Below are 16,007 nucleotides of genomic sequence, written 5' to 3'. Positions count from 1 at the left end.
AAAGTAATTGATGTGATTGCTTTACTTGCTGCAATCAGAGATTGCAGAAATGCCAGATCTTTCAGGATGTACAACCGAACTGTGAACAACACAAGAACAAGAGCAACACACAAGATGCTGGAGAAACTCAGCAAGTCAGGCAGCATCTATGGAGAGGAATAAACTGTTGATGTTTCAGGCCAAGACCCTATATCAGGACGACTTGGCCCAAAATGGCAGCTGCTTATTCCCCTCCATGGATGCTGCCTGACCTGCTGAGTTTCTCCTGCATTTTGTGTGTTGCTCTAGATTTCCAGCATTTGCAGAATCTCTTGTGTCTCTACAAGAACCAGACTGCAGGGTGTAAGCAATGCGATTATTTTGCATTTAGAGCAGCACTTTAGGGAGAAAATAAAATGAGTTCATATTTACTTCAGAATATGCACTGCTTCATTAAGAATTTTGGCAATTCGAGATTTACGACGTTCAGGTAACAAGTTCCATTAAATTTTACAATGCAGAATAATTTATATCTTGTCTGGCAGGTACAACAATTGTTTTATATTATACAAGTTTACCACAAAGAGGCAGCGGGATTAACGCCCTTTCACCAAGGCTTCCGGTTCGGTTAAATCAGAGGTGGGCGTGTGTTATTAATCAGGGCCTAGGAACAGCAGCAAGAACTGTCCGCATCACAATAACCTCTTCCAGCATAGCGCTTTGTACATTGTCAGTCTACTCTCTTGACCAAAGATGGGATTTTCAAATTTACACATAAAGTATTTCAATGAACAAGTATCACATTTCCTAAAACTAATCCAAAAGATCCATTTAAATTGGTTAACTGTTGGATTTGACTTAAGTTTATAGAGGAGGAGGAATCATTTCCAAGGTCTTTCCTCAATTTATTAAAAATTAGCAGTCTGGATCTTCACTTCAACATACAAGTCATCAGTACTGATGAATTATTTCAACCATAGAAGAACACAATAATAAAGGAGGAAAATATCCAAATCTTCCTTTGCTGTGTTCAAGCAAGGCTATGTGGATCAAGAACAGGACTTCAAAAAATCCAGTGAAAAGTATATAAACTGTTTAGCAACAATATCTAAAATTCATTTAATGGTAGAATGAGGGAGAGAGAGAAAACCAGTTGGACAACTTAAACCGGAATTTGAAAGTTGTCAAGTTTGGATTTGATTTCTGGATTGGACCCAAAGAAGAATGGTCTCATCTCAGAGAATATCTGCACAGTAGGCAGCCATTTTGCTGGCCTGATGAAGTCTACATTTTACAACCACTAACAGCTGGTTAGAGGATGGGTTATACTTCCCCAAAAAATGTTTTAAAGCTTTTTAAATAAAGCTCAAGTTCTGGGGTAACATTTATCAACGGTCAAAAAGTTTGCGCTTTGTTGAAACTGCACCTTTGTTATGTTAATGTATTGTTTTCTTGCAACCATACAGATTTTAATTTGCCATTTATCATTAACTTTACAAGGTCAGGCGAGCAATTAATGCCAGCCAAGCTTCAATGCTACTGCCCAAATCCATTAGCACAATGTGAGCTTCTACTGTACACTATTGTTGTTCCGGCTTGCTTACTTAGCAGTTGCAATTAATCTTCATGGACCAAATTTCCATAGGTTTATAACGTATCTAGATATTTAAAAAGTTTACACAATAAACCCCTCTGCATTGTAGAGGCACAGTAAAAAAACAATTTTCTTCACAGAAAAAAATATTAGAACTTGACTGGTCTAACTCAATCTAAAGTTGCCCAATTGTCGAAACTTCATTCAAAATATATTTTTCAACAAATATAAAAGAGATAAGCCGGATGAGACATGGACATGCAACAAATAAGCAAACTTGAAATATTCTTGCCTAAGAAATCAGATGAATGTGTTTATCAGTCTGGAGTAAACTCTCAGCTAAGCAAGTTGAAGTCCTGATTTATTTTAAAAGGTTTGTCATCACATAGCCACTGGATTTGCTCAGTGGGCTAAAGCCTTATGTTATATTAAGGCAATGGCTGATACCCTAAGATTTCACCAGTCAAGAGTGAAAATGAAATGAATTCTAGTACCAATTGTCAAGTGAATTGTGTAAGTTATACAATCATCTTTCTGATACACTGAACTGCATACAACGGTGTACTCAGGAAATCTATGTGGCCTGCACCTGACTGTTAAAAGTCCAATTACTAGTGAATGAACATGTTGGCAGCAACACATCAAGCCTCACACTTTGACTGGTCATAATGAGGTACAAGAACAGGAGAGTGGATGTGATTTCTCACTCTTGCATTGTGAGACAGAATTGTACTGCAGAAAGAGCAATGGTTCTTTTAAAATCCTAACTTCTAAAATCTTTAGGGCACAGTTGGTAGCAGTTTTGAGCGGAGCCTGATAAAGAACAAGACTTGACTTCACTACTGTATATTATTGACAAACCTGTGAGGCTTCAGGAAAAAGTTATTTCATATTGCTCCCAATGTAGTAGGGGTTTCATATTTTAATATTAAAAACTACAATAGTCTCATGAGGGTCAAATGGATAAAGAATAATTTTATGCACTTTAATGCAACTTGGAAAAGACTTTTTCCAGGATGAAATACATAATGAATATCTGCTAAATATTTTGCCAGGAAAAAGACCTGTATAAAGAAACTTTTTCAATTGACACGTTCTTGGGTTTAATTGGCAGCACACCAGAGCATTAGCTAACTAATTTTGGAAGCACAGTACGTAGAGGTATACTATTTCCATTTGAATCAGCAACTTGCACCAAATTGGTCCTTAGTTTGCCAGAGTGGCCAATAGTTGAGGGCAACTTGGAAATAATTCCAGGCAAGGAACTATCTGGCGTACACTTCACTGGAGTTGGTTTTTCCGTAGTGGATGCTTTGGGTAAACGCCTAGTTAGCCACGGTAGCCTCAAAGCCTGGGAAGGAGTTAGGCGACATGTTGGCTCCCACTCCAAGCATTTCTTTAGGAAGCTGATGAACTGGGCATCCTCACACCCCTTCAAGGCGACCACCCAGGACTTGCTACCCGGTGGACCTCGCACCTTACCTCTTCTAGAACGACCACCATTCAGAACCACTGTGTTATCTGGAAGTGTGGTGGTAGTGCAATAGCGAGGTTGATTCTTGGAGTTGAAGAAGTTCTTGGCTCGCTTGCATTGATCCAACATTCTCTGGGGTGGTAGCCCCAGTAGTTCTATGATACAAGCCAACTGATCGCCTTCATCTTCTCCTGGAAAGAGAGGGTACCCAGTCAGTAGTTCAGCAAGGATGCAACCAAAACTCCACATGTCAATGGGCATCCCATAACGTGTGCCCAGGATGACCTCAGGAGCTCTATAAAACCGTGACTGGATATATGTGAAGACACGCTGGTGCTCATAGCAGCTGGACCCAAAATCAATCACTTTGATGCCACTACGGCCTGCTTGTTTTAGTAAAATGTTCTCTGGCTTCAAATCACAATGAATGATCCGATTCCTGTGCAAGGCTTCCAGGCACTGGAGGATGGAATGGGCAAACTTTCGTACCAACTGAAGACTGAATCCCTGAAACTTGTTTCGCTTAATCAGCTCGTACAAGTTCATGCTTAGCAGTTCAAAGGTCATGCAGGTGTGGTTGCGGAAGGTGAAATTCTCCAACATATGGATAATGTTCATCTGCAAGTTCTTGTCTTGCTTTCTCAAGTGCTCTAAGATTCGGATCTCCTCTGTCGCTTGCCTATGGAACCGCTTCTCATTTCGGACTACCTTCAAAGCGAGGTGCTGCCGTGTTTTATGGTCGTATACTTTTGCCACCTGCCCAAAGCTTCCCTTGCCAATCACTTTAAGTATTTCATATCGATATGCTATATGGTCATGAGGCAGAAGGATGTAAGCTGCATGATCATCATCATAGCCACAGTTGTTTGAACCACCTATGACACCTTGCCGTTTTTTTGCATTTAACCCCATAAAGTAAATCTCAGGATAGTTGAAAATTTCTTGATGCTCAAAGGAAGTCAGCTTATGCATGTGCAGTTTCATGGCTTGTGTTGGTGACATAGCAATTTTTGACTTTAGCAAAACGGCATCAGATTTCGACATGGCTGAACTATCCAGGCACTTATCTTTAAGGGATGGTAGCACTGGTCGACAAGTACGGGACTCAGAGTGGTGCAGAGCTGCATTGCTTCGCTTGTTTCCAGCATCTTCAAACAAATGTTGCACCTTGACGTGAGACCGACACGTAGCTGGCAGGTCTCTCATTGTACTCTTGCCGATCTAAAATGTGTGCAAAAGAGAGAACTCGATTTGTCTGAATAAATGCAAGCAACAGAAAGGTAAAACAACATTGCAATAAATCACTAGCACCTTTTAGACTGCTCAATTAAAAATCAGCAGCTCATTCCATTTTAGGGACAGAAACAATTAAAATATTTAAAACACTAACTTGGTTAAGACACCTTAAACAATTAAAAATATTAAAACAAACTCAAGCAATTCTAAAAATGGAAATGATTTCATGCCCTTCCCGGCTGTTCCACCCTTTCAAATGAATGGGTTCAGTAATCTGTCTGGCACTGATTCGGCAGCATATTCCCAGGCTTATTCACTAACTATTTTAACTCCTATCATTTACTGATTCTAAAGCTGAAAGTCCAAATGATTTAAATACACAAAAAATAAAATTGTTCGAAATTTTGGTTTTCTTGATATCAGATGACAGAAAATAGCCTGTGAATACAACATAGACCATAAGTTATAGAAGCAGATTTATGCCATATGGCCTGTCTAATTCTCCTTCACCATTCAATCATGACTGGTTTATTTTCCCCCTCAAATCCATTTACCTGCCTTCATCCCATAACTTTTGACACACTTACAAATCAAGAACCTATCAACCTCCACTTTAAAAATACCCAATGATCTCACTTCCACAGCCGTCTGTGGCAATGAATTCCAGATTCACCAGAAATTCTGGCTAAAGAAATTTCATCTCATCTCTGTTTTAAAGGGGCATCCTTCTATTCTGAGGCTGTGTCCTCTGGTCCTAGACTCCTCCACTGTAGGAAATATATTTTCCATCCCCACTCTATCTAGTCTTTCAATATTTGATATGTACATTTCCCTAGAACTAATAGTTCACAGTAGGTTTGGTGGTTGTAGACTTGTGTAAGCTGAGAAACTCCTTTAGTCAGTTAATGCCTAGCAAAGCATGCTGGACACTCCTTTTATAGAAAATTCCTGAAACTATTTAGACCACACACCTGCCACATGCCTTGCTGAAATCAGCTTTTGCTAAAATAGCAAAGTGCATGGGATATTCTATAATTATATGACAAAATGGAAACCAACCCCCAGTGAGACACAAACACCAGTACAATAATTTAGTTGTCCAGTTATAGCCAAAACGAATATATTTTGATGACTTAAAAGCAGAATAATGTGGACCCATGCTAGTCTGAAAAATGCCCTTTGTACTAATAATTCACCTAATACATGCAGCAGAGGCCAGTACTTGGGACTGAATTTCAGGTCACAAATCCAATCAAAATAGCATTATTGTTACATTAGAGTACTGCATCCCTTCACAAATAAAGTCCCTCAAGATCATTTCATAGATACTTCAGAAAAAAATAAAAAGAGAAAATGTGGTTTGACAGCAGTTTACACATAACGCTCTCAGATAAACATCAGTAGAGTTGGGTTTGAGTAGCAGAGGAGAATTAATTTTAAATGTGTTAAAAAAAGTTAAAGTGAAATAGAAGCAACACACACAAAATGCTGGAGGGCCTCAGCAGGTCAGGAAGCATCTGCTAGAGTGAATAAACATCGACTGTTTATTGCCCTTTATAGACGCTGCCTGAACTGCTGAGTTTCTCCAGCATTTTGTGCATGTTCTCTGAATTTCTAGCATCTGCAGCACCTTTCGTGTTTATAAAGCAAAATAGGAGTTTCTATGTTACTCTCTAGTGGCATCTTGTTTTGGCCCTGACCAAATCTAGTTTACCATAAATCTTTTCACTTCTTCCTCTCCCACCATCCAAGAACCCAAACAGTACTTCCACAGGAAGTAATAATACATTTGTTCTCCTTCCAATGTAGTGTACTACATTCAACATTCATAACAATGTCTATTCTATATTCTATACTGGAAAAATGAAATGGGGATTAAGCGACAGCTCTGTGGACAACCAGCATTCAGTCCATAATAACAACCCCCAGCTTCCTGTTTCCCACCACTTTAATTATTATCTCACTCTAGCCCATCTGTGGCCTCACATTGTTCTAACGAGACTCAGAAACAGCACTTCATGCATCATAGACCAGTACAACACTGGACAGGCTACTTGGCCCTTAATGTTGTACTAATCTATACTATATGTTCTGTCCTGTGTAGCATCCATATCCTTCCATTCCTTTCATATCCATGTGCTTCAAACTTCACCAAGCCGCCCTGATTCCATTCCCATTGCTGCTAACCCATTCCAGGTACCTACTGCTCTCTGTATAAAAATCGTGCCCCTTACACCGCCTTTAAATGTTTTCCCTCTACCCTTAAAATAATGTCCCCTAATACTTGAGATTTCTACTCTGGTAAAAGATTCTGACTGTCTACATTATTTATGCAGCATACAATTTAAGAATAACTTCCTCAGCCTCTGACACTCTAGGGAGAATAATCCAAGTTTCTCTAACCTTTCCTGACAGCTCATACCCTCTCATCCAGCTGCCACGGTAAATTTTGAACACATTTCTCAGTCATCAGTTCGAGCTTCTAGACTACTAGTCCGCCAACTAATCACTGTAAACAACTTCTGATCAACTGTCTCACCAACTCTTGACATGAAATTAAATGAAAAGACTTTGCTCATTTTGTGTTGAAGAGGCGTGGGCAGGATGTGAAAGGATCACCCTAGGTCACCCTGGAGAGTCCCTCAACCTGTGATATGAGTGTGTGTCTTGAGGTGACATGTCACAACTGATTATCAATGAGCCAGAATTAAACTGGATAAATGCAGCCATAACAGAGTCTGGAACATCTCAAAACTTAATCCAATGCACAACTAGTGAGATTAGAATTAGAGTTGATTTCATTGGGAGGGGCTGTTGAGGGGTTACTTCCCCTGGCTGGAGTGGCCAGACCAGGAACATAGCCTCAGGGTACATGATTAACCACTTCAGAGGAAAAATCTATACTCAAATTTCCAAAACTCTGGCACACTCTGCCCTAAAATGTGAATACTTAATGGATAAGCTTGCTTAATAGAGTTACTGATTTCCAAAGAAAGGGGATTAAGGGACACTGATAGAGAAAATCTGGGTGGCGGGGTTGATACACGTCTCTATCAAAGGAGGTGTAAGGTGCTCCTTCCCTCCGTTAACCTGCAGATCACCCTTGGGGGAGGTGTAGCACCTGCTTAGCCCTCGATCAGGGTCATGTGAAGTCATGGGAGCTGGTGAGGGATGGTCATATGAGCAGCTGGTGCGTATCAGAAGTCCTGATTAAGTGACCACTGACACCAGGTAGACAATCTCTGAAGAGTATTGATAATGGCTGCGATCACCCATCTTGGAAAGACACTGCCCAGAAGGCGGCAATGGCAAACCACTTCTGTAGAAAAATTTGCCAAGAACAATCATGGTCAAAGACCATGATTGCCCACGTCATACAACATAACACATAACAAACAAACGATAGGGAAAATGGAGTGACCAGAGGATTAACATGATCTGCTTGAAAGGTGGAATAGGCTGCAGAGGGAATATGATCTATTTCTATACTAGATGAAGAGGCGGGTATAAAATCCTCTGCACTTGAATCTACTGACACTGTTCAGAGTTCATTATCAAAGTGTGTATACGAAATAAAACCTTGAGATCGTCTCCTTACAGGCAGCCACAAAACAATAGATCCATTAAAAAAGGTTGCCAAAACACCCACTGTGCAAATAAAGAAAACAAAACATGCAAACAATAAAAAGTAATAACATTTAGACCCAAAGTTCACAGTCACAAAGCCATTCAACACTGCAGCCGGTCCAGGAATCTGCTAGTTGCAGGCCACAACCTCACAGTTCAGCACAGAGACAAGTCATACTTATATAGTCACTTATATGAACCTGTTGAACCTTACAAAATAATTCTAAGATGGCATTATTCCACAGTGCACTAGCACACATTGTCCATATGCTTACCGTTAAGCTACTAAGAGATGGTAACCCCACAGGGCTTTCTTTTTCAGTGCTTGAAGTTTGGATTTCAGTCTGGTCTACATGCAAGGAAGAGCCATACAAGTCATCCCCAAATTGGGCTGCAAATGGAAAAGACAAAGTGACACCATTAAATAAAATAAACACCATAAATTTTGCAAGAATTCCAATTATTTTTAATTTAGGAAGTCTTTCAGCGAGGAAGACAAGTGGCTTTTCAAAATACACAATAATTCACACACTTCTCTAATTAAATGAAAACCTTTCAGCAATTCCAGACATTACCCAGTTACAAAAAAAATTGTAAAATTCTCAATGGCAAATCAATTTTGTTGTTTCCTGTTTTTCTGGATCAACAATGGGTTGCTCTCCCTGCTTTGAAAGGGTCCATTAGCACAAAACTCACCGTTTCACTGAGCTTTCGAGAAAGAGAAAATAATACTGATTGAGCTTTGGTTGCATTTCTACTCTGCTCCCTAGTGCTGTTACTACTTGCCATCTACTTTACTAAAGCTTAAAAGTGGAGGTCGGAGTACAAGCTGTGACGAGAATGGTAATTAGCTTAGGAGGCAGGGCCAAGAATGACATTTCAGAAACACAAACTCTTCCAAGAAATAAAACAATAAAAGACAATAGAAAAATGAATTAAAATGAATTAAAAATTGAATCCATGAACACTACCTCACTACTTTTTCTATTTTTCCCTTTTTTTGCACTATTAGACACACACACACTTCTTACTGTACTTTAGTTTTCATTATGCATTGCAATGTACTGCTGCCCAACAAATTTCATGACATATGTTAGGGATATTAAACCAGATTCTGATAAATTTGGAAAAAACAGTAAAAGAATAACTGATCTAGGGGATATGAACAGAGTGCAAGCAATTTTAGTCTTCTGTGGAAATTGAATGACGGGGTTATATTTCCATCTGTAGGTTGAAATCGCTGCCATTTAACAGTGACGCAAATATGAGTTGAGCAACAGTGGTGGAACATTATTACATAAAATTATTAATTTAAATGGGTTCAAACTGCACATTGTAAATTTGATGAAGCAAGTCTATTAACTAGGCTGATCAAGGGTCATATAATCAAAAATCCACTTGCAGGTATACTACTAATCATGAGATTTTAAAAACATATTATCACAGTTATGGTTCACTCAACCAGTTAATCTTAGATTCTAGTTCTAGATATAGAGCAGGGGTTCCCAACCTGGGGTCCATGGACCCCTCGATTAATAGTAAGGCTCCATGGCATAAAAAACGTTGGGAACCACTGATACAGTCAAACAGCATAGAAGCAGGTCTTTCAGCCCAACTGGGCCACGTCAACTAAGATTCTCACCTGAGTTAGTTCCATTGACCCACATTTGGCTCATATACCTCCAAACCAGGGGTTCCTAACCTGGGAACCATAGACTGCTTCCTTAATGATATTGGTCCACGGCATAAAAAAAATTAGGAATCTTGCTCTAAATCTTACCTGTCCAAGGTAGCTCAAGGTTGTTATAGCCAGGGGGTGGTAATAGGGATAAGCTCCCACTACCTATTAAATGCTCCCAAAGGCATTCACCTCAAATAGCCTCTGACAACCAAGTTCAGCTCCTACCCTTCACATGTGGCTTAGCTACCAAGCCTGCTGGAACCATTTCTACTGACAGGAGAAGGGGCAAAGGTGGGTTACTGGTGCCTTAAAACCAGTTACTTCGGCCAGATAGGGCTTGTCAGCCGTGGTTGGCAGCTCATCTAGAAGGAAAGCTTTGATTTCAAATCTCCGCTGCCTTATGGCTATACCCACTTATGGGGAAGGTTTCGGAAGTAAACCCTGAGGGAAAAATCCAGAGCTGGAGTCCCAAAGGCAGTCCTACGCTGAGTTCAATGCTGAATGGCAACTTCCAATGATGTTGCTGGTACCAAAATGTATTGGTCTATGACGTTCCTTTAGGTTCATCAGACGCATTGGGAGGGGGAGCCTGCTACACTGGCCACAGCTTGCTCTCCATATTGTACTGTCCAGGCTTGTGTATCTAGACAGCCAGGATACAAATATCCATGGTCAACTCTGACCGACAGAGGCCCTCACCTCAGCCGTCCAAAGGCCTTTCAAATGTTATCAATGTACTTGCCTCAACCACGTCCTCTGGTAACTAGTTCCATATATTGACCATCATCACCTCAGTGAAAAAGTTTCTACTAAATCTCTCCCCTCACCTTAAACCAATGCCCTCTGAGACTTACTTCCATAATGAGAAAAAGACTGTCTTTGTCCTATATATGCCCCACATGATTTTAAACACAAAAACAAACAGATCACTCCCCATTCTTCTTCGCTCTAAGTCCAGCCTGCTCAACCTGTCTCCATAACAGTCCCTCAAGTCCCAGCAACACCCTCTGGAGTTGGACCATAAGACATAGGAGTACAATTAGACCATTTAGCCCATTGAATATGCTCTGCCACTCCATCATGGTGATTCATTTTCCTTCCCAACCCCATTCTCCAGCCTTCTCCCAATTATGGGCTTACTAATCAAGAATCTATCAACTTCCTTTTTAAATATAGCCAATAACTTGCTCTCCAAGGTGAACTGTGGCAATGAATTCCAGATTCATCTTCCTTCTCATCTCAGTTCTAAAGGGATGTCCTTCTATTCTGAAGTTGTGCCCTCTGGTCCCAGACACCCCCACTATAGGAAACATCCTTTCCCTATCCACTCTATCCAGGCCTTTCACCACGTTCCAATGAAACCCCTCATCATCCTTTTAAACTCCAGTGAGTACAGTCCCAGAGCCATCAAATGCTCCTTAAATATTAATCTTTTGTCTTCCTTCCTACTGACAACATGCAAGTTAACATTTAGGGTAGGGGGTTCCCAACCTTTTGGGGGTCCCCATTAAGCAAGGGGTCCGTGAACCCCAGATTGGGAACTCCTATTTTAGGGAATCATTCACTAGGACTCGCAAGTCCTTTTGTACTTGATTTCTAATTTAGAAAAATAGTCTACACCTTTAATCCTTCATCCAAAGAACACAACCATTCACTTCCCTACTCTTTACTCCATTTGCCACTTTTTTGTCCATTCAACATGGCCTGTCCCTCCACCTGTCTTTGTATCATCTGCAAACTTGGGCACAAAGCCTTCAATTCTGTCATGCAGGACATTAATATAAAAAGTAAAGTAGTGGACACAACATTGACTTCTGCAGAACACCACCAGTTACCAGCAGCCAACCAAGAATAGACCACTTTATTCCCAATTTGCCTTCAACCAATTTTCTATCCTTGCTCACAACTTTCCTTTCAGATCATCTTGTTTTGCAGCTTCGTATTGTGGCACCTTGTCAAAGGCCTTCTGAAAACATATTACCTGTGCTCAAAGACTGTGAAAGTGAGTGTTTTCATTCATTATGTTGTAAGTAAATCATTTCCTGAAGTTTTCAGATCCACCAATAGGCAATGACAGCATATGCACAATGTCCACCTGGACAGGCAACCATAGAAACATCTATAATTGTTTATGTCATAAGCATTTAGTGTCATCAGTCAATGGATTCTATCTTTGTTTTCAAAAACAAATCAGGAATCATGTTCCAACCTTAGAAAAATATAGAATCTGGTCTAACAGACAAAACTTAACTGATCACCTTTGAAAAATAGACATCAATGCCCATTCTTGCTGTCGACATTTCAAAAAATATGATTAACATTGAGAAGTCAGCTGAAGGCATCACTAGCTGAATGATGTTAACATCTTCTGAGAACAAAGAGTTATGTTAAGTAACAACTACAAAATTAAGTAAAACATCTCATTTAAGGACTATTAGGGAGAGTCATCTATTTTTACAAGACTACCTACAACATTCAAGTTAATATGATAACATTCAAACTGATTCCCTGAGATGAAATTTTATTATTCAGTGCACTGGATTATGAATCAGTTTAACAACTTTTATCTCTAAGATTAGGAAATGCTTAAAGAATTGGGGTGGCATATTGACGCAAGCTAGCAGAGCTATTTCCTCATAGTAACAAGATATCTGGGTTCAATTTTGACCTCCAGCGTGGTTTGTGTGGAGTTTGCATATTCTCCGTTACCAAGTGGCTTTCCTCCAGGTGCACTGGTTTCCTCCTATATCCCAATGATGTATGGGTTGGTATGCTAATTGACCACTGTAAATTGCCAGCACAGTGTAGCTGAATGTTAGAATTACTGAGAGTGTTAAGGAGCTCGTGGGGAGAATAATGCAGGATATGTGTACAAGGGTTACTTGATGGTTGCCTGGACTCAGAGGACTGAAGGACATATTTCTGTACTCTTATGATGTTCATAGGTTAACTGGAACAACTTGGGTCTCAACGTAGACAAGACCAAAGTGATGATTGCAAACTTTAGGAAGGCACAGGCTGACCAATGCTCACTGCACATACATGGCTCCTCCGAGGAGAGGCACCAAATTGCTGCGAGTTTACGTAATGGATGATCTCACCTAGTCCCTCAACACCAACTCTTTGGTCAAGAAAGCACAGCAGTGTCTCCAGCTCCTGAGGAGTTTGAGATGAGCCAGTTCCCCTCCCACCACAACCATCTTAACCAATTTTTACAGGAGCACCATCAAGAGTGCCCTGACAAGCTGCATCACAGTCTGGTGTAGGAATTACAAGATATCTGAACACAAGCCTTAGAAACTAAGCTAAGAGACTGCAAGGGTAAAGAGATCCTGGTCGGGGTTATATACAGGCCTCTGAACAGTAGCCAGGATGTGGGCTACAAATTACAGTTGGAGATAGAAAAGTCTTGTCAAAAGGCCAATGTAACGATAGTCATAGAGGATTTCAATATGCAGGTAAATTGGGAAAATCAGGTTGGTGCTGGATCATAAGAGGGCAAGTTTGTACAATGCCTACAAGATAGCTTTTTAGAGCAGCTCATAATTAAACCCACTGGGGGATCAGCTATTCTGGATTGAATGTTTACAATGAATCTGAATTGATTAGCAATCTTAAGGTAAAGGAACCCTTAGGAGACAGTGATCATAATATGATAGAATTCAACCTACAATTCGAAAGGAAGAAGCTAAACTCAGATATACCAGTGTTACAGTGGAGTATAGGGAATTATAGAGGAATGAGAGGAGCTAACCAGAGTTGACTGGAACGGGACACCAGCAGGGATGTTGGCAATGACTAGAATTTCTGGGAGCAATTCAGAAGACAAAGGATAGGTACATCTCAAAGCAGTAGTAGTATTCTAAAGGCAGAATGATGCAACCGTGGCTGACAAGGAAAGTCAAAGCCAACATAAAAGCCAAAGAGAATTCATATACTACAGCAAAAAGTAGTGGGAAGTCAGATGATTGGAAAGCTTTTAAAAAAACAACAGAAGGCCACTACAAAAGTCATAAAGAAGAAAAAGATGGAATATGAAAGTAAGCTAGCCAATAATATTAAAGAGGATACCAAAAGTTTCTTTATATATATAAAGAGTAAAAGAGGCGAGAGCAGATACCAGACCGCTGGAAAATGATGCTGGAGAGGTAGTAATGGGGGTCAAGGAAATGGCAGATGGGCTAAATAAGTATTTTGCATCAGTCTTCACTGTGGAAGACACAAGTAATATGCCAAAAGTTTGAGAGGGCCAGGGGGCAGAAGTGAATGAAGTTGCCATTACTATTACTAGGGAGAGAGTAACACACACAAGATGCTGGAGGAACACAGCAGGCCAGGCAGCATCTATGAAAAAGAGTAAACAATTAACATTTCGGGCCAAAACCCTTCATCAGTCCTGATGATTTGGATGATGGAATTGAAGGTTCTGTGGCCAAGTTTGCAGACGATACGAAGATAGGTGGAGGGGCAGGTAGCGTTGAGGAAGCAGGGAGGCTGCAGACGGCTTCAGACAGATTAGGAGAATGGGCAATAAAGTGGCAGATGGAATACAAAGGTGGGAAATGTATGGTCATGCACTTTGTAAAAGAAATAAATGCATAGGCTATTTTCTAAATGGAAAGAAAATGCAAAAATCCAAGGTATAGAGAGACTTGGGTTCCTTGCACGTTAATTTGCAGGTGGTGAGGAAGGAAATACAATTTTATTTCAAGAGGACCAGAATATAAAAGCTAAAGCTTTATAACGCCTCACTTGGAGTATTGTGAACAGTTTTAGGCTCCTTACTAAGAAAAGATGTGCTGACATTGGAGAGGATTCACGAGAATGATTTCCAGGATGTTTCCTATGGTGGGGGAGTCCAGGACCAGAGGGCATGGCCTCAGAAAGAGGGATGTTCATTTAGAACTGAGATGAGGAGGAATTTCTTTAGACAGAGAATAGTGAATCTGGATCCATTGCTACAGGTGGCTGTGGAGACCAAGTCATTGAGCATATTTAAAGCAGAAGTTGGTAAGTTCTTGATTAGTTTGTGCATGAAGGATTATGGGGAGAGATTGGGACTGTGAGGGAAATGGATCAGCCAAGATGAAATGGCACAGCAGATTCGATGGTCCAAATGGCCTACTTCTGCTCCTATATTTTGTGGTCTAAGTCCCTATAAAGGATTGCAAGAACTGTTGAGAGGATCATCCAGGCGTCTCTTTTACCCATTATAGATATTTATCAGGAGCTTTGCATAAGCAGGGCCATTAGCATTGTCAACAGTCCTTCCCATCCGTCCAACAATCTCTTTGACCTCTACAATCATGCAGAAGGTACCGTAGCATTAGGACAAAAACTGTTAGGATGGGAAACAGCTTCTCTCCCCAGGCCATCAGACTTCTGAACTCTCTGCCACCACATATGAATCTCTTCATATGATCTTATCAGGCATTATACTGCTCAAAGGATGACAATTAGAGGAGAAAAGTATAAAAGCCTCAGCATTTCATGAACTCAATCTACAAGTTAACCTTTAGGGAATCTCGCACTAATGTCCACCCTAATCTCTCTCTTACACACACACACACACAGCAACTTCCCACAAACCAGACACAATCCCCCCCCCCAACACACCCACCACCCTCACTATACTCCACCCACGCAAAACAATTTCCCCAATCCCTCACCTACCCTCCCCTCGCCCCCTCCCCATTCCCTCACCCCCTCCCTCACCTTCTCTCCCCTCGCCCCCCAACTCCCTTATCGAACTTCCCTTTGCCCCCCTCCTCATCCGCCCTCTCACCCCTCATCCCCACCATCGCCCCATCCCCCCCCCCACCCCATACCCGGGCCCGCCGCCTTCCTGCTCAACATCGTTGCCGGGGAGCGCTCCGCCGCCGCCCATCGCCCGCCCGGCAGCCACCGTCAACTCCCATCCGCTTCTCCCGGGCCCGGGGGGTGAAGATGGGGAGGGAGCCGAGGGACGGGTCCGAATGGGCCGCGGAGTGCAGGGTCCGAGGTCGGGGACAGAGCGGTCCTCCCGTCCGTTACTCGCCGTCACGCCGCCTGGCTCGCCGCGCGCTCCCGCCACCACAGCCCAGGGGGAGCGCGCTCCGGAACGCCCACCGCTCCCTGCCATCTGCCGGTGGGAGGCCTGTCATTGCAGAGAGGTGCCCTGACCCTGCTACTTCATCATTTGGCTGATGTTGGTCCAAACAAATATGTAGAAATAAAGTGTTGTTCCTCCATCCTGAGCAACATTCCGTCAGGGTAGCCTCCAAGCTGATGACATGAGTACCGATTTTTTTCCTTCTGGGTAAAGAAAAATCTCCCTCCTCTTCTTCTATTCCCCACTCAGGCTTCTTACCAGCCTATCACCTGCTGCAACTTTCTCCCATGGTCCACTCACGTCTCCTAAAAAGATTCCTTCCTCT

At 41.5% G+C, this 16,007-nt stretch overlaps 1 protein-coding gene across 1 annotated transcript; it reads right to left on the bottom strand.

Moving 5' to 3' along the window:
- Positions 1–236: 236 nt before the first annotated feature.
- On the bottom strand, positions 237–15,659 carry LOC140210113 (dual specificity tyrosine-phosphorylation-regulated kinase 2-like). Its single transcript, XM_072278958.1, is given in 4 exon segments — positions 237–4,268; positions 8,186–8,301; positions 15,420–15,467; positions 15,470–15,659. Coding segments are annotated over 4 exon segments (1,773 nt in total). The 5' UTR covers positions 15,510–15,659; the 3' UTR covers positions 237–2,699.
- Between the last annotated feature and the right edge of the window lie 348 nt (positions 15,660–16,007).

Source organism: Mobula birostris, chromosome 14, assembly GCF_030028105.1.
Source record: "Mobula birostris isolate sMobBir1 chromosome 14, sMobBir1.hap1, whole genome shotgun sequence".
NCBI lineage: Eukaryota > Metazoa > Chordata > Chondrichthyes > Myliobatiformes > Myliobatidae > Mobula > Mobula birostris.
This window is presented reverse-complemented; position numbering and strand designations above follow the sequence as displayed.